Source organism: Trichoderma asperellum, chromosome 1 (assembly GCF_020647865.1).
Source record: "Trichoderma asperellum chromosome 1, complete sequence".
NCBI classification, from domain to species: domain Eukaryota; kingdom Fungi; phylum Ascomycota; class Sordariomycetes; order Hypocreales; family Hypocreaceae; genus Trichoderma; species Trichoderma asperellum.
Genome location: NC_089415.1, coordinates 5,073,858 through 5,091,393, shown reverse-complemented (window position 1 = coordinate 5,091,393; position 17,536 = coordinate 5,073,858). Strand labels below are relative to the sequence as shown.

The window sequence follows — 17,536 nt, the reverse complement described above, 5'->3', positions numbered from 1 at the left end:
AAGAATAAGACTGATATGCAGGCGCTGCTACAAGCAGGTACTATTTTGAGCCGCCGAAATGCAAGGTTCAGCCATTAAAACCACGTGATATGGTACCTTTTTCGCGTCTTGGTGACCGTATGGCGCGTTGCATTGGCGACACAGGCTTGGAGAATAAAGGGAAGATCTACGGCGTACTTTACGCGACTTAGTATCATCATTATAAGAGGTGAGATAAGGACCAACGCATTCATCTATGTTCTGGAGATACTTTCAAAATATGCGACTGAGGGTTGTTTGATATTCGGCGACCATATCGCATGGCCATTAACAACCATGGATTCCGATGAATTCGATGACGATATCGCCGATGAGGATATGCTTGCTGCCTTTGATCAATTCTCGTCTTCTAATGGAAAACAAATTGTATCCCCATTTTTTCCCAACAGAGTTAATACGAATAACTCTCTTGGATTGAATGATGAGCAGAGAGCGGCCCAGGAACTCAATGATTTACCTTCAGATGCATTCTCTTCACCGGAACCTCCCAGAAAGAACGTGCAGGCATCGGCAAGACCGGCAGTAACTGCACGCACTGGCTTCAGTCGGACGAACTCGGGGGCTTTTAGGCAGACTACATTATGGGGTGGCCATGCAGCAACTGATGATGTTCCTCGCGCATCTCAACCTGCGACTACCAGGGTCTATCGCGCTGATCTGCCTCCTGAACAACCCAGTCCGCATCAGCTTGACAGAGAGGCGATGAAAACTTGGGTGTACCCTACAAATTTGGGGCCAACTCGCGACTACCAGTACAGTATTGTCAGGAACAGCCTGTTCAACAACACATTGGTAGCCTTGCCAACAGGCCTGGGAAAGACGTTTATTGCTGCCACAGTGATGTTGAACTTTTACCGTTGGACAAAAACGGCCAAAATCGTCTTTGTGGCGCCGACCAAACCGCTTGTGACTCAGCAAATTGATGCTTGTTATAACATTGCGGGAATTCCTCGATCGGAGACGACGCTTCTTACTGGCGACATTGCTCCTGCACTGCGGAGCGATGAGTGGGAAAAGAGACGAGTCTTCTTCATGACACCGCAGACCCTCCTCAACGATTTGTCACACGGATACGCAGACCCAAAAAGCATTGGACTTATTGTCATTGACGAAGCACATCGTGCGGTGGGAGAATATGCGTATGCCAAAGCCACAAAACTTATTCGTCGATTTTCTAATAGTTTTCGAGTATTGGCTCTGACGGCCACACCTGGATCAAAGGTTGAGACGGTTCAAGAGGTAATTGATAATCTGGGGATCTCGCACTGCGAAATCAGAACCGAAGAGTCTTTGGATATTCGGCAGTATGTGCATCAGAGGAGTATCGACCAAATAGTTCTCGACCCTTCAGATGAGATCAATCTTATTGGAGAGCTCTTTACTGAGGCCCTCAAGCCACTGACTGAGAAGCTCAGCGCCCAAAATATATGGTATGGACGGAATCCAATGGCTCTCACAACTTACGGCTTGATACAGGCGCAGAAGGAGTGGTTTGCTGCGCGCGGGCATCGTACAAATCAAGGTGTTCAGTTTATGATGCGGGCGATATTCAGCGTGCTGACCAGCCTTGCTCATTCAATCAAACTGCTGCAATATCATGGTATCCGGCCTTTTTACGATAATATGGTCGACTTCCGCAGTGAACAGGAAGGGAAGGGTGACAAGGGATCCAAGTACAGACGCCAAATCATTGACAGTACTAGCTTCCAAGAAATGATGGATAAGATTTCTGGATGGCTCAAGATGGATGGCTTTGTAGGTCACCCAAAACTAACCGCCCTGGCTGATTGCGTGTTGAACCACTTCATGGACAACGGAGAGGCAACACGAGTCATTGTGTTCAGCGAGTATCGTGATTCTGCCGAGGAGATTGTGCGTATGTTTAATACCCACCGGCCTCTCATAAAAGCTACTGTCTTTGTTGGACAGGCAGATGGAAAGCGCGGCGAAGGCATGAAGCAGAAACAGCAAATAGAAACCATTGAGAAGTTTAAGACCGGTGCCTACAACGTTTTAGTCGCCACGTCGATTGGAGAGGAAGGTTTGGATATTGGTCAAGTTGATCTCATCGTATGTTATGACTCTTCAGCATCACCTATTCGAATGCTGCAGCGAATGGGCAGAACAGGACGAAAGCGCGCAGGCAACATTGTGCTGCTCCTGATGAGAGGCAAAGAGGAGGAACAATTTGCTAAGTCAAAGGATAACTATGAGAAAATGCAACAGCTCATTTGCGAAGGCAGTCGATTCAACTTTCGGTTTGATCTCTCTACAAGGATTGTCCCCCGGGATATACGCCCAGAGGTGGACATGCGTCATGTGGAGATTCCAGTTGAAAACACGCAGAACACATCATTACCAGAACCTAAGAAGCGACAAGTTCCCAAGGGAAAGAAAAAACCACCCAAGAAATTCCATATGCCAGATGGCGTTCAGACCGGTTTTCAGAAGGTCAGTGATTTTATGAAGGTCACGCCAAATACAAAGCAGCATTCGTCCAAATCCAGCTCGAAGCCGGAGCGGAATCAGGAGTTGGATGATATTACCACAGTCCCTGAATTGGAGCGTGTTGTGCTTGGTTCAGATGAGCTTTATGAGCTCGATCGAACTTATCGAAATTTACCATTCAGCCGTAGTGTGGTTGAAGAAACTGATTTGCCGAGCATGACTGCTTATCCGACATTACAAAGACAGTTACGACCGACTGCCCTAGTTGCTCATGGGACTCACACAAAACGCTACATCAAAGTATTACAGAAGATGGGTGCGCATCCTGATAGCCTGGTGAGGCCGTGTCGCGATGAGGATACAAGTGATTATCTCGAGATCCCAGTAAAGCCCTTTGTGTTTTCTGATAATGGTGAGACGGATGCGAGCGATGCGAGCGATAATCGGAATACACCAGATGGAAGAAAGCGACCAGTGATTGAAGTTGATTCGGACAACAGCGCCCCAGGAGGTGAGGCTAAGCAGCAGAAGAAGAGAAAGATTTCAGCTCCAAAAACTCAGCCACCAACCAAAAAGACCCGGCCGAAAAAGATTGCTCGGCCTGCCACCCCACCGGAATTGGATCCAGAAGATGAAGAGCTGTTTGACTCTGATCTTGACATAGATGTCGAAGAGGAGGAGCCTGGGCTACCACCTCGACTAAGTGAGGCAAAGAGACGGAAAAAGTTGAACGCAAAATCTAAAGGCAAATATTCACGGAAAGCTGCCATTGGAAGCGATGAGATAGGAGACGACTGTGAAAGAGATAGTGATCTGCTGGACGAGAGTGACTCGGACGATGGGGCAGATCTGCTAGATTTTGTTGTGGGAGATGACCAGGCAACTTCTAGCATGCTAGATTCTGAGGCGACATCACCTATACGGCCGAATGAACGGACACCCCGAACAGAAGCGAGAAAACCCTACTTTGTACCAACTCAGTTTACAGCAACACAAGAGAGCGAAGACGTTCCCGAGTTTGATCTGCTTGTTGGCTCTTCCAAGAGTCGGCCGAACGAAACGTCTGCACCAGCTAAGAGGGCGCGACGGGGAAGACCTGCACTCTTGGACAGCGATGACAGTGATTATTAAGATGGGCAATCAAAGGGCACTGGAGTTTTGAGCAGTGGCAAGACTTGAATGGAAGGAATGTTCAAAGAAGAAAACATGGTATTTAAAATTACAGAGTTTTGAAATTTTTCAAAGCAACTATCTGCGTGCAAGAAGATTATAAAGCTACTAATTCATGACTATATGCGTCGCATGGATAATTCGTTCGAGTATCGCCTAGACATTGTCGAGTTGATCGAACATTTTTACCTAATAAGAGCTGATTAGCACCCATACGAGAAATGAATATGATGGTATAATTGCTCCAAAAAACACAACATCTCTTCAACTAGTTTTCAGAAACCCAGGTATAAGCACAACGACCCCCACCGCCGCCAGCAAGGCCGTCGCGGAACACCCAATTGCGCATATGACGATGCAAATTGAGCGTTGGTACCCACGACTGCCCTGCTGGAAGCGACCAAGGAACAGCATCCCCAAGCTTCCCAGAAGGGTCACTTGCATCCGCCGATCGGAGGCAGTCTCAGACGGCTCTTCCTATAAAGTGAATTGGGTGATATGTAGTTCATCATGTAAGGAGAAGGAGTTGTTGTTTTGCGTGTAGGCGTGATGGCTGCGCGGAGAAAATAGGAGGATAATAAACATACATTTTACAGCTGTGCAATTGGCTGTCTGTCAATAGAAAAAAAAAACAGAGTAGCAATAAAAGGTTGAGAAGGAAAGAAACTAGATAGTCAACGTAGGTAAGCTTCGACATCAAAAGCGCGACTGCGAATCTTTTTGTTTCTTCCTTTTTGTTTTTGGATATATCCAAGAAAGAGTTTAGTTTTGGAGCAAGAAAAGAAAAATTGTACCTGTGGTACGGCAAAGCTATTCGCGTAGCACGTGAATCGCAATAAGTGGGGATCATACATAGCTCAACTCGCAGAAACCCCCACTTCAAAACTTAGTCATTCACCCAAGAGCAGTCTCCATAATTTTTTAGCATTAACTAACTGCCTAACTTGCAGCCGCTGTTGCTTGCTTCAAAGGCATGACGTGACGCTGAATCAATGCTTTATCTGCCTTATCTGCAGAGCTGCGTTCCATCAGGCTGGCACGGCCATTTCTTTTTGCGACCCTGTTTCTAGCTTAATTCAACCATCTCTCCCTACTGCTCCGTAGCTCCGTAGCTTTTCTTCCCATCAACCTCCCCCCCCACCTCGGATCGCAACCAGATTCTACAATCAATCGCCATGGCAAAGGGGATTTCGGTCCTCAAATTTGTGGGCACAGTGTCCCTTGGCCTGCTGACGGTGAGTGCTTCATTGCTGTGATGTCTCTTTCATTTGTTGTGCTCTTCTCGAGGAGAAAGGGCCGTGGTAGCAACGACGAAAAATAGCCGACTGCCCCTCATCTCATAGCGAAGCCGTATATTCGGCTGCACCACCTCATCGCAGCTTTAGCCGCCGCTTCAAATGATCGTTGTGTTTTGCGAATTTAGAGGCATCGAAACTGCAGCAGCAAAACGGCAATCAATCGCATCATCACTACCAAGCAGTCTCACCTCTAGTCTTCGGCATCGAGCATGAATCTAGTGCTGACTCTTCGGTATTGCAGGGTGTCTCATATACCGTCTCGGCCCTCACTCTTCCGACCCTCGTCAACCTCCCATCATCATCTTCCGCCGCCCACGCCTTGACCTCTCTCCAATCCGCTCTGCGTCTCCCAGTCCTCGCTCTTTCATCTCTTGCCGCCGCTCCGCTATTCCTGTCGTTCGTCTTGTCCCCGCGCTATGCTCGCCACCCGTACCTCTTCTACACGTCCCTGCTCGCTGTGCTGTCTGCCGTAGCTCCTCGCTACATCCCCAAGCCAGCTACCTCAACTTCGAAGCCTGCCGGCGCGCGTAAAGCCACATCATCCAGAGCCAGGATGGAAGCGAGCTATGAGGTCTTGGGTGATTCACACAGCGAGGGAGACTTGCCTAGCGAGTCAGAGCTTGAAGATATCAATGGCGAGGAGGTTAGAGCCAACATTGACGGTGCCGCAAGAGCATACCTTGCCAGGACTGGCTTTGCTGCGGCTGGCTTTGTGCTGTCCGTGATTGGACTCTGGGGTGATGGTGCTCCCAGGTCCATCCGCTATTATTAAGCCATGAGCTGGCTTGTGTAACTTTGTAAGATGTTTGCGGCAAGTCTGATTGGCTATGTTTTCCAGTGGCTGGATTGGAACAATGTATCAACAATCTGGAAAGTTAGTCCTTGCAACTCAACGCGAGGTGGCTTCACCACTCCCTCATCAAGCATTATGAAAGAAAAAGCAGAAAAAAAAAGGATAAAAGAAAAGAAAAAAAAAAGTTACAAACGTCAGGTTATGGAAGATACATGTTAATGAGTCTGTACATTTTGAACCCTTACTATTCATAGCTATCCAATACGAATCACGTCTTGGCAGTAAAGGCCGCTCGAATCATTCGCAATATTTATGATATGAGTGGTGCTCATCCCATGCGGTAAGTAAAAGGATTTATCAAACAGATGATCCCTCACTTGGTTGGCCAATCAACAAGGCATAGCTTTATTTATGGCTTAAGTCGCGATGCAGCACCATCGTTGCTGACAGGGGTGATGTACGCGCCCTGTATTAAAGGTGCCTCCAACCTCAGCCACGCTCGCCGCCGTTATACAGGGATCGAGTGCATAACCATACAGTCAGTCAATACTCAGATAACCAGTAAAATGATCCTGAAAACGTCCACGTGATGAAGCCCTGGATTACCCGCGACTCAGGGGCGCATTTGCTGGCAAATATTGATTTGACTTGTACCATTTTAATGGTTTACAGCCCCGCCATATCTCTTCGAGTGACTGTAGCTAATGCAAGCCACAAATCCGTCCGTATAGTTTGTGACCTATAAAATACAGGAATAATTTCAACTTATTATTTCATGCCTGATTCTTTTGTTTATCCTATGAAAAGCCTTTATGCAGCTGACTACTCAGACTGACCTCTCAGAGCTACAGCCTCTACCGCGACCCCGCACCAGAGCCTGCTCTGCCTTGCGCCTTATGTGGAGGTAGTGATAACCATTGTGTTTTCCGCCAAGAGGATGTCTACCGTAGACGAACATTATTCCTGACCTGACTGTCGACTATATAACCATTCTATTTTTATTGTGTTTATTTTGTCTTACAAGCAGCACTTACAACTGTCGAAAGTATCCGAAGCTTAAAGCCTATGTCTTATAATAACAAGTGTGATGGACAACATACGATCCGAGCTTGTTCTGCTTTTAGCTGGCATCACTGGCGTCGTATTCACATGGCTGTGTCTATCAACAGGGAATAAACGCTCGTCTATGCCATCGAATAGCTCCCGCAGATCCCTGGCCTTTAGGATTTCCAGCATACCTCGAAGGGTGGACAAGGACGGGTTTCGAGATATCTTGACCAGGCTGCCCATCAAAGCTGAAGGTACTGCCAGCCAGCTCAAATGGACCTTGACTGGATTCTCGTACTCACATTCTGCGGCCACGGCCCACGCTGAGCGATATGCGGTGGCCACTGCCACCTTCGCAAATGCCCCAAGCCCGAGCGAGCTTGAGACGGCTATCAAGCGTGAAATTGGCATCGATGCCAGCCGATTGAAGGTTGACCTGGATTTTTTCGGCCTCACACCACTCGCTGATCCTTTACATGATATCGCTGTAGAGTAGGTCATTTGCTGCTCGGAGATCTCCTAGCCCATAGCGCTGATTGCTGATACCCCTCTAGCATTATTGCAGTAACTGGACTTGCCGGCCATGCATTTGGATCCTGGAAATCGAAAAAAGAACCGGACATGTGGCTACGAGATTTCCTCCCAGAAGCCGTTCCAAATGCACGCATTCTAACATACGGCTACGATACCAAACTACCTGGGAGCCAGTCTGAATCATCCATCCCTGACCTCTCAAGGAGGCTGCTTGAGTCTATTAAAACGATCCGATCAGGGCACACAGTAAGGGACTAATCCAACAAAAACGTTAAGACTAAAGCTCAAATGCTATAGAGAAATCGACCTCTCATTCTTATTGGACATAGCCTCGGTGGCCTTGTTGTGAAAGAGGTATGATGGAACATCCATGGAAACACTATTCAACTAGAGCTTTTTGCGCTGTTAGAAGGTTGCGACTAACTATGTACTAATACAGGCCCTTGCTGAAGCATCTGAAGGTAGTGAAGATGACCAATCTGTCTTTAGGTCTTGCTATGCTGTTCTGCTCTTTGCTGTTCCTAACAGGGGCCTTGAAAACTCAAGCTTGATGTACATGGTCAAAGGACAGCCCAACGAGGATTTGGTGAAAGATCTCAAACAGTCATCTCGATTTTTAAATATGCTTAGCCAGAGGTTTAACAAATATTTCACACTTGACGGTTCGAAGATAATAAGCATATACGAAACCAAGAGGACCCCGACAGTTAAGGTATGCTATTTTCTATATTTACACTATATTTACATTTCATTACACTGAATATTGACTTTTCTGCAAAGTGGTGCTCGGAGACTGCATCATGGGAAAGGACTGGTTCTAAAATTATGATGGTTCCATTCACATCTGCTATTCATGCTGGTCCAAATGAGAAAGTCTATGATCAAATATCGATAGAAGCAGATCATTCCGAAATCGTCAAATTCAGCGACATATCCAACCATGACTATCTCATAATAGAATCAAGAATAAGAGACTTGGTTGCTGAAGCACCAATTGTCATTCAAGAGCGTTTTGCGCAACTCAGGAGAAGTAAGTGACTTTACTAGTAGTAATAAGTTATTTATTAAAACAATAAAATACAGAACTTTCGGATTCGGAGAAACGTTACATTGAGGCCCTCAAGGCTCCTGATTATTATGCGTTCCGAATTAACAAAGTCGATAAGCCAACACCTGGCACTCTTAGCTGGTTCTTGAAACACGAATTAGTTCAGCCATGGCTATCGACCCCCGAGTCATCAGCTTTATGGGTATACGGAGCGCCAGGCCAAGGGAAAACAATTCTTGCCAAATTTCTTTTGGACTACCTGGAAGAGCTCTCTGATAATTCGAGCCATCGCACAACGGTCATATATTTCTTCTTCTACAATCAAGATGATAACTACAGCACTATTAGTGCCGCTTTAAAGGCATTTATCAAGCAACTAATATCGGCACCACATGCGTTCCAAAGCATTTCCGATAAGTTCAACCTCGAAACCTCCACAATAACCGATGAATCGATGTGGGCCATTCTAGAAGCATTGCTTCATTCTTCTATCTTCGATACAGTTTACTGCGTGATTGATGCCCTGGATGAGTGTCAGGACCTTGAGGCTAGGCAAAGGCTACTAGGGCTTATTGAGACGCTCGTTCAGCCACCACTCATGAGAAAGAGAGAAAAGTGTACTAGTCTTAAAGCCTTCTTAACAAGCCGCCCGACCGTGGTTTTAGGTCGGAGCCTAAAAGGATTTCCGTCCATCCAGCTTAAAGCCAGTCCTGATGATCTCAAAGTATTCATTCTTGGCAAGATTCAAAACATAGGGCTACCCGCCGAGCTCGAGCGCAGGGCAATCGACTTGTTAAGCAGCCGTGTAGAGCAGACTTTCTTATGGATCTCAATCATCTTGAAGAAGTTGAGAACAGTGACGACCTTACTGTCAGAGGCGGATATGGAACAAATCATCAACGAGAGCCCGTCAGATCTAACAGAACTCTACGAAAGCATTGTCAACCAAATCATGCAAAGCAATGATAAAGTCACACAAAAGCTCTTGATCTGGACAGTCTTTGGTCGACGAGCACTGACTTTAAATGAGCTCGAAGATGCTCTTGCAATCCAGGAAGATTCTAAGAGCATTGAATCTATCAGAAAATATAGGATACAGGATCTCACGGACAGCAAAATCACTAGTGCTGCTGGAATAATTTTAGAAATTGTTAATGGGAAGGTGTACCTCATACACCAGAGCGCCAAAGATTTCCTTCTTGAGAGTGAGCATCTAGCTAAAGCTGTCTTTTGCAGAGGCCTACGCCCTGGCATTTATTTGGCAAAGACCTGTATGACATACTTATGTTTTACAGACTTTGTTGAAACAGGCCCTTGTCAGGATTCTGCCCAGCTGGATGAAAGAATTCGTCACTATCCGTTTTTTCATTATGCCGCGCGCAATTGGCACAGACATATTAGGATCGACGACGATATCAATATTTTTACCAGCATTATCAGTCAGTTGACTAAGCCACACTCACCAGAACTCTTAGCATGGGGAGAAGCAGCTGGGATAGCGAATCTTGACGAAGCAGAAAATGCCTGGGATATTGCAACGATGGCCAACATTCCATGGTTAGCTGAGTTTCAATCGAGGTACGATGTTATTACCGAGGAGATGATCAATGAAGCGGCAAGCCGCGGCTATGCAGGGTATAATTTTATAAAGTCTCTCACCGGAAAGCCTAGTGTTCGTCTTACGGAAGGGGCTGTTTATGCAGCTGCTAAATACTTCGATCATACAACAATTCACCAATTATTAGACAAGGACGCTAGTGTGATTATTACACCTGCATTAATAGAAGCGGCAGCAGCCAACCAAAAGTATGGTAGACTTGTGATGGATTTGCTGCTGGACTTGTTACTGGAGTCTCAAGACCGCTTTATTGTTACGGCAGAGTTGGTACAACTAGCAGCGGAAAACCATGAGAATGGCAGAGATATCGTTGAGTTGCTCATGCACAAAGAAGATACGGACATCTCGGAAGGCGCAATAGCTGCAATAGCGGCAAGATTTAGTGTTGAAACTATGAGAATCCTGATGAACTTGAGAGAAGACATCAAGGTCACCAAGGCAGTAATTGAAGCAGCAATAGGAAGAAGATACGACAGGGATGAGATGGTAATATTCTTGCTAGAACAGCAAGATCAAGATTTCCGGACTACAGAAACGTTAATTCCAACTATTGCCAGAGATTTTGATAAAAAAATAATGGAACTTCTTTTGGAGAAGCACGATCAAAACATTCAGATTACGGAAGAAGTTGTCGAAGCTACACGAAGAAATCTGGAGAATGCCAAGGAGTTGATGAAATTGTTCCTTAGCTGGAGAGGAGATAGTAGCACTATTACAAAAGGAGCTCTGGTTACTATTGTCAAAGAATTTAACAAGGAGGTAGTAACATTACTCCTTGACCGGCAAGGAGATGAGATTACAATTACAGAGGAGGTTATTGAAGCTGCAGCGGGAAATGAGAGTGGTAAAAATAATATGGAATTACTCCTTGACCGGCGAGGAGATGAGATTACAATTACAGAGGAGGTCGTTAAAGCTGCAGCAGGAAGCTGGTGTGGCGAGAGCACTATGACATTACTCCTTGATCGGCGAGGAGATGAGATTATAATTACAGAAAAGGTTATTGAAGCTGCAGCGGGAAATAGAGATAGGGTTTTAAAATTACTCCTTGACCGGCGAGGAGATGAAATTAAAATTACAGAAAAGGTTATTAAAGCTGCAGCAGGAAATCCTTATGGCAAACGCAATATAATATTACTCCTTGACCGGCGAGGAGATGAGATTACAATTACAGAAGAGGTTCTTGAAGTAGTAGCAGGGAATGGGGAGGGCAAGGATATTATGGCGTTACTCCTTGACCGGCGAGGAGATGAGATTACAATTACAGAAAAGATTATTAAAGCTGTGATAGAAAACCGGTATAGCGGGTGGGATATGATGAACTTACTCCATGACCGGCTAGACCTGATCACTATGACAGAAGAAGCCGTTAAGGCTCTGGCAACATGGAAAGAACAGTATATTACTTATCAGTAATATAGCGAAAACTATAGATACTAGGTAGATTAAACAGCTTATAAAACAATGAATCCAGATATCGGGAACACTAGGGAGGAATCGCCGTTATAGATCACATTGGCGAGGATCAAAAGCCTTGTCTAAAGTCGGACCGGGAGGGCGAGAGACTTGAGGTCATCGCGGCGAAGCGCAGCACCAAGAATTCCAAGCACCTCAACGCACAGACCTTTGATGACCGGCCGCCTCTATTCGACTTTTTGAACGATCTGGAGTGTGTCGAGACCCTGATCCGGCACGCGGCCGGGATTGATGTGATGGCTAACGCCGGGAATAACGCTTTCCACCATGTCTGCATTTAGGGAGAGCACGGCGCGCTGGAGGGAATGTTCAATGACAGCTTAGATCCCTCTGTCACTTAAGATAACCATGGGAATACGCCCCTGATAGATGTCCCCCAAGTTGGACAACATGGGCGCTCTCATAGCAAGGACGGCTGGTCCCCCATCCACTACGTGACCAAAATTGGCGATCCGGAACTTTGAGAAGTCGGCCAAGACACTGGATGACAAGCAAGCCAAGGTGGCGGGTATGGAGGCCGGGACTTGGAACGGCAAGATCAAAGAACTGATCCTAGAGCATGATTATCTGGACTGGGATGATTGAACAATGGGACATGGCCTGCACGATGGAAACGCCGATGCAGAGTAGTATTGAGCCTTGAATGTGACTACATGTAGGTGGGGAGAGCAGCGTGTATGAATGGCAAGGGCTTCTTTCGGGCCGCCGGGCCGGGCCGGATGATCGTCTCCTTGGGAGTGCGAGGCGGCGAAATCTACCAGTTAAGCAGCATTTACTTTCTGGATTTTTATTCGGCTATCATATTAACTAAGTTACTGACCTAGATCCTCAAATTGTGCAAATTTCTAAGCATCAGGTACGACCTGGTACATTCCAGTTCCCCAACTAGATGACCTTTGATCCGTCTAGGTGGCCCGGGCCAGGTTGGATAGCCTTGATTAAGTTAAATAACGTTCAAATCAGATAACTCATCTCCGCCGCTGAGTATTCTTCAATATGGTACCTTTTTAGAGCCAGGTCTAACAACACGCTGGTATGTTTGTATACAAAGAATGCGCCACTGGGAATGTAGTAGATACCAGACACTTATTATCGGATCAGCTTTTATAAGAACTATTTTAGAGATTATCGCTAGAGAACAGCATTCTGGCTATTATGCATCGCAATGATGGCATTTTCGCTTTTGCGAATGCCCCTCTCCCATACCGGATATCTGGATTCGTACCACGATAGGATACCACTTGGGCCAGAGGCAGAGATGCATTTTGCAAGTTCGATGCCGTCCATGATAGCATTGTTTGCGCCTTCTCCTCCTAGGATAGGCTCTGCATGCACAGAATCACCCATAAAAAAGATGCCCTTCTTGGCGAATGCGTGAAGCTCCTGCTGTTTGACGAGAACTGTACGCATAAGCCAATGCAAAACCCTCTCCATCCTCAGTTTTTCTGCATCAAAACTTCTTTAAATGGCTGGCTCAGCCCACTAAGGGCCGCTACTTCGTCAAAAAACTCCTCTGGGATATCTGTTGCTCCTGACACTGGGCGGTTGGGCTTGTGAAGAGGATCGGTAGAGCCTCTGGCTGGACGCGAGAAGATCCAGCTCACGCTCACCACATCTGCCTGTTGCTCATTAACCGATATATTCAAGACAAGGTCGTATATTTTCATCTCGATAACATTTGACTCCTTGAATGCTGGGGCGTAGATGCTGTCGAATACAGCACGCTTTACCCATCGTTTGCCATTGAAGGCGACATATGGGAGAATACCGAATGGCGTGTTAGGAGAGAGGGATTTTCGAATATTTGAGTGCGGTCCGTCAGCTCCAACAACACACGAGCTCTCAACCTTTTGTCCATTTCGTAAGTATAAGGCCACTCCCGACGGTGTTTCTTCCACCTTTTCTAGGGAGTGCTCCCATTGGACATCGAGGCCCTCGCTAAGCAATTTCTCCAGCTTTTCGCGATGGGCGCGAAACGAGGTGGAAATTAGATTCCCAGGATAGACCATGGATGTCGATTCAATGTTCCCATTACCACCCAGCGATCCATCTACGGCTGTACGACGCCTGAAGGTGAGTTCATCCAGGCCCAGGATATCCAGAAGTGGCATATACGACGACGCGTGAAGCGTGACGCCATAACTATGGCGGGGGGTTGAAGGCATTCGCTCATAAAGTACCGCTGGAACCCCGTGCTTGAGAAGACAGCGCCCGAGCGTTAGGCCTCCGATTCCCGCTCCAATGATGCGCACTGGTTGCTGTGGCATTGAGATGGTGATGCGTTGCAAGATATGTTGGGTGAGTCTTACAAAGGTAGAAGGAGACGATTTCCTCTAGTCTGGCCTGTGGGGTTTGTAGTTATTGATCACTCATGGCCGCTGGGAGATTATATCGGCTGTGGCTTGCGCGTATTATTAGTTCGATTTGTGAAGAAGGACGCTGTTCTACAGATCGAAAAAATATATGCAGATGTATACATCAATATGTGTATTGGAGGACCCCTCAGTTACACAAGTGCAGTGCATCTCCACCTTGGATTAAAGATACTGAGAGAGAAGGGCGAGAAAGGAGTGGAAAGGATAGAAAACAGGGCCATTATCAACTACATATACATAGTATTGCAATGGTTGGTTCATATGGAGCGTATTTTTAAGTGCACGGCAAGAAAGTCGGTCGCGATCTAGCGCACGGGGCGCAATACTGGATCCAAAGTACAGAGTAAACAGGACATCGAGCTTATGGAGGCCTGGAAAGCCCGTGCCTGGTTGTAGCACATGTGTAAGTACATGTAGGGCACTAGATTGGTGCATGTAGCACTCAATGTCATGCTCTTACGTGTACCTTGCAAATAGCAGAATGCTGCCTTATTTTTATCTTGGCCATGTCGAGGCCTCTAGCTCAGCCTGAATATTCCTCTCTGCAGCATGCAAAATATCGCCTCACAAAATGGCTGAGGCTCTCGGCGTCGCATCTGGTGTTGCAGGCCTAATATCATTGGGGGTCAGTGTATGTCAGGGTATTTTGGCATAATACAATGCATTCAGAGACTCTCAAGAAGACATCGACCAAATGTGTGCTTCCATGGAGAATGTGGCCAAGATGCTTCTGGCAATCGATTTAACTATTCGCCAGTGTCAATTTGACCAGAACATCATCGCTGTGGTCGAGAGTAGTATAAACCTTTGCACGAAATGTCTGCATACTTTAGCGAAAAAGCTTGATAAGGTTTGCTCAACTCAGGCGGATGACAAGCTGTGAATTCGACTAGAAAACACGAAACGAAGGTTGCTTTATCCATTCAAAGAAAGCACGCTCGCCAAGCTGAGAGAGATTTGCCATGATCTTAAAACCAACCTTGGCTTAGCTATTGATGCTCTAAATGTGGAAGTCTCTCGGTTTAACGCTCTGCTAACCATTGTACTTAGAAAAGAAATCATGCTCATGAGTACTAGGCAAACCGCTTTCATAGCCCAGCAGCGTCTCGATATTTTATCTCATATTACATCTGCTGTATCAAAAACGGTCGGAAGCATATCGGCTGATATGGCAAACGTAACTGTGGATATCCGCTCAATTCGGCTTGATCAAGAAGGTAAAATGAAGAATCTAATACTTTTGAATAGTATTAGGCTGAAAATCCCCATAATAGAAAGCGTAATGGCGGATATATATGCTTGGCTGACACCCCTTACGACGATTTTTCGAAACAAACACCAAGAAAGCCTCTCAATCAAGGACCGTCAAGACAGTGGTGCTCAGCAGCTGCTGCAGCACCAGCAATTCGAGACATGGGTGGCCTCGACTGGCAGTATCCTATGGTGCACTGGTTTGCGTACGAACCCTTCTTCACTAGTGGAGACCGTTTAGCTTATTAGATGTCCACAGCTGGTATTGGAAAGACGATAAATGCGTGAGTAGATCATCATTGGCTTGAATGAATTAATAATCTGACAATGGAATTCCAAAGGTCTTATATAATTGAAGCACTGCGAAAACAGAGTCGTGGCGGCGATCTTGGTATTGCTTTCGTCTATTTCAGTTACAAAGATATCGAGACTCAGACCCCAGTCAATGTGATGGCCAGCATTCTTCAGCAGCTGGTTTCCGACAAACCAAGCCATCTCCCAGACCTGAAGAAGTTACATGCTCAACACACCAGACAAAACACGCGACCATCCGTTACCGACATAGTCTTGCTTCTTCAAGATGCTGTTCTTAGCTTTTCCAGGGTTTTTATCATTATTGACGCATTGGATGAGTGTACAGACGCTGACGACGCCCGATTTATACTTTTGACAGAGTTGAAGAAATTACAGCATCGAATGTGTTTACTTGTCATGTCTAGGCTGATTCCTGATCTAGAACAGCTCTTGGAGGGCGCTACCCGTCTCAATGTAGAAGCCAGCCTCATCGACATCAAGAACTATCTCCAGCAGCGGCTTGAAAGCACACGAAGCATGCAAAGACATCTTGGAGAGGAACCAAGACTACGGGATAGGATAATATCGGTCATCGTCCAGAAAATCAAGGGCATGTAGGTTTGGACTTGAGCTAAAAACATTACCGGGGGCTATTGGATCCTGATCATTTGTTTTACGTTTCTCATGGCTCGGCTATACTTAGACACGCTAGTGACCTAAACGACTCGTCGAAAGATAAAGAATGCCTTGGATACGTTGCCTGAAGGTCTCGACTCTATATACGAAGAGCTGATGAATCGAGTTAAATTGCAAAACCCCCATGATCACGCAGAGCTAGCAATGAGAGTGCTCGGCTGGATTTTTTATACCGCCAGACCTCTAACTGTCATTGAGTTACAAAATGCTCTTGCGGTCGAGCATGGCGACACTTGCCTGGATGATGATGGCATCCCAAATCGTGATTTGCTCGTGTCAGTATGTGCTGGCATTGTGATGATCAATGATAATAGCGACACTATTAGCTTTGTCCACTATACAGTGCAAGAATACTTTAAACGTAGCGGCCAATGTCTTCTAGACCATGCGAATAGAGATATCGCCGCTACTTGCCTGACGTATCTACATTTCGATAACTTCGGCTGCTACAACATAAAAGTGACGAGCCGAGATACCTTTTTAACGCTGTTACAAAACAATCCGCTCCTAGGCTACGCAGCACAACATTGGGGAAATCATCTGAGCCAATCTAGCGATGAAGAAACCAACGAGCAGGCGATTGAATTATTGAAGGATAGAGACAAAGTGCATCTTATTGCCTGGTTGAAAGAATATGCAGATAATCTGGTCAAAGGTACCTATTTTAGGCCGCGAACACAAGTCACCGGCTTAACACTAGCTTCTTCTTTTGGTCTCACAGTTGTGGCATCTAGTTTGATCAATTCAGGTTCATCTTTGCATGAAAAAGACTCAAACGGCCAAACTGCTCTGCATCACGCCGTACAAAATGGGCATACAGATACGGCAGCGTTGTTGTTAGATATGGGCGCTGAGGTAAATCCGAGAGATCTCACCGGCTCATCACCTCTCCATCAAGCGTCTGCCAAAGCTGACAAAAACACTGCCAAGTTGCTCATACTGAAGGGTGCCGATGTTAATGCGGTGGATGGCTATAATGCAACGCCCTTATACAGGGCTGCAGAAGCGGGAGACGAAGCAGTCACCAAGCTCTTACTCGATGCAAATGCCGATTTAAACGTCAAGAACAGTTACCTCCAAACGGCTTTGCACCGAGCAGCTGATATAGGGCATCTCGCTATAGTGGACTTACTGCTTAAGCATGGCGCAGATGTCAAAGTGAAAGATCACTACGGATATACTCCATTCTACCGCGCTACCGATCAAGGACATGAAGATGTCGCAAGACTATTACGAGCTCACATGCGACGAAGTTGATGATTGTATGTTCTTTATGATTAGGTGTGGTCATGGAGATGTGCTATGAATTGACAATGCTGTCTCAGCAGGCAAATATTTATATGACCTCAAATGCCAATAATATTAGCTTATGAATATATACTTTTCCTATCTTCTTATTTGCACCGCTTTAACTACCAATCTGCTTCTCATTGGCTTTACTCTAGGAGA

The 17,536-nt window shown here is 46.1% G+C and overlaps 7 protein-coding genes across 7 annotated transcripts; 5 read left to right on the top strand and 2 right to left on the bottom strand.

The window, feature by feature from the left end:
• Window positions 1-173: 173 nt before the first annotated feature.
• MPH1 (3'-5' DNA helicase) lies at window positions 174-3,738 on the top strand. The gene has a single exon (XM_024902383.2). The coding sequence runs from the start codon at window positions 316-318 to the stop codon at window positions 3,616-3,618; it is 3,303 nt and encodes a 1,100-aa protein (XP_024762680.2). The 5' UTR covers window positions 174-315; the 3' UTR covers window positions 3,619-3,738.
• An 883-nt stretch (window positions 3,739-4,621) lies between these two features.
• On the top strand, window positions 4,622-6,040 carry ATG33 (Autophagy- protein 33). The gene is made up of 2 exons (XM_024907747.2): window positions 4,622-4,892; window positions 5,197-6,040. The coding sequence occupies exons 1-2, from the start codon at window positions 4,833-4,835 to the stop codon at window positions 5,725-5,727; spliced, it is 591 nt and encodes a 196-aa protein (XP_024762679.1). The 5' UTR covers window positions 4,622-4,832; the 3' UTR covers window positions 5,728-6,040.
• Window positions 6,041-6,717: 677 nt separating this feature from the next.
• TrAFT101_001568 (uncharacterized protein) lies at window positions 6,718-11,489 on the top strand. Its single transcript, XM_024906280.2, has 6 exons — window positions 6,718-7,287; window positions 7,350-7,575; window positions 7,627-7,683; window positions 7,769-8,041; window positions 8,110-8,359; window positions 8,413-11,489. The coding sequence occupies exons 1-6, from the start codon at window positions 6,836-6,838 to the stop codon at window positions 11,409-11,411; spliced, it is 4,257 nt and encodes a 1,418-aa protein (XP_024762678.2). The 5' UTR covers window positions 6,718-6,835; the 3' UTR covers window positions 11,412-11,489.
• A 1,113-nt stretch (window positions 11,490-12,602) lies between these two features.
• TrAFT101_001567 (uncharacterized protein) lies at window positions 12,603-12,905 on the bottom strand (the record flags this gene model as incomplete). Its single annotated transcript, XM_066126362.1, has 1 exon — window positions 12,603-12,905. One exon carries the CDS (start codon window positions 12,903-12,905, stop codon window positions 12,603-12,605), a length of 303 nt encoding a protein of 100 aa, XP_065982463.1.
• Window positions 12,906-12,907: 2 nt separating this feature from the next.
• TrAFT101_001566 (uncharacterized protein) lies at window positions 12,908-13,738 on the bottom strand (the record flags this gene model as incomplete). Its single annotated transcript, XM_024907746.2, has 1 exon — window positions 12,908-13,738. The coding sequence occupies one exon, from the start codon at window positions 13,736-13,738 to the stop codon at window positions 12,908-12,910; it is 831 nt and encodes a 276-aa protein (XP_024762677.1).
• A 1,686-nt stretch (window positions 13,739-15,424) lies between these two features.
• Window positions 15,425-16,009, top strand: TrAFT101_001565 (uncharacterized protein; the record flags this gene model as incomplete). The annotated part of the gene is made up of 1 exon (XM_024903579.2): window positions 15,425-16,009. One exon carries the CDS (start codon window positions 15,425-15,427, stop codon window positions 16,007-16,009), a length of 585 nt encoding a protein of 194 aa, XP_024762676.2.
• A 222-nt stretch (window positions 16,010-16,231) lies between these two features.
• TrAFT101_001564 (uncharacterized protein) lies at window positions 16,232-17,344 on the top strand (the record flags this gene model as incomplete). The annotated part of the gene is made up of 1 exon (XM_066126361.1): window positions 16,232-17,344. One exon carries the CDS (start codon window positions 16,232-16,234, stop codon window positions 17,342-17,344), a length of 1,113 nt encoding a protein of 370 aa, XP_065982462.1.
• Between the last annotated feature and the right edge of the window lie 192 nt (window positions 17,345-17,536).

Excerpts from the sequence above, each read along its gene's own strand:
- MPH1 (XM_024902383.2), top strand. The coding sequence starts at position 316 with ATGGATTCCGATGAATTCGATGACGATATCGCCGATGAGGATATGCTT.
- ATG33 (XM_024907747.2), top strand. The coding sequence starts at position 4,833 with ATGGCAAAGGGGATTTCGGTCCTCAAATTTGTGGGCACAGTGTCCCTT. Across the intron at positions 4,893-5,196 it reads TGTCCCTTGGCCTGCTGACG|GGTGTCTCATATACCGTCTC; the intron begins GTGAGTGCTTCA and ends TCGGTATTGCAG.
- TrAFT101_001568 (XM_024906280.2), top strand. The coding sequence starts at position 6,836 with ATGGACAACATACGATCCGAGCTTGTTCTGCTTTTAGCTGGCATCACT. Across the intron at positions 7,576-7,626 it reads CGATCCGATCAGGGCACACA|AGAAATCGACCTCTCATTCT; the intron begins GTAAGGGACTAA and ends CAAATGCTATAG. Across the intron at positions 8,042-8,109 it reads AGAGGACCCCGACAGTTAAG|TGGTGCTCGGAGACTGCATC; the intron begins GTATGCTATTTT and ends TTTTCTGCAAAG.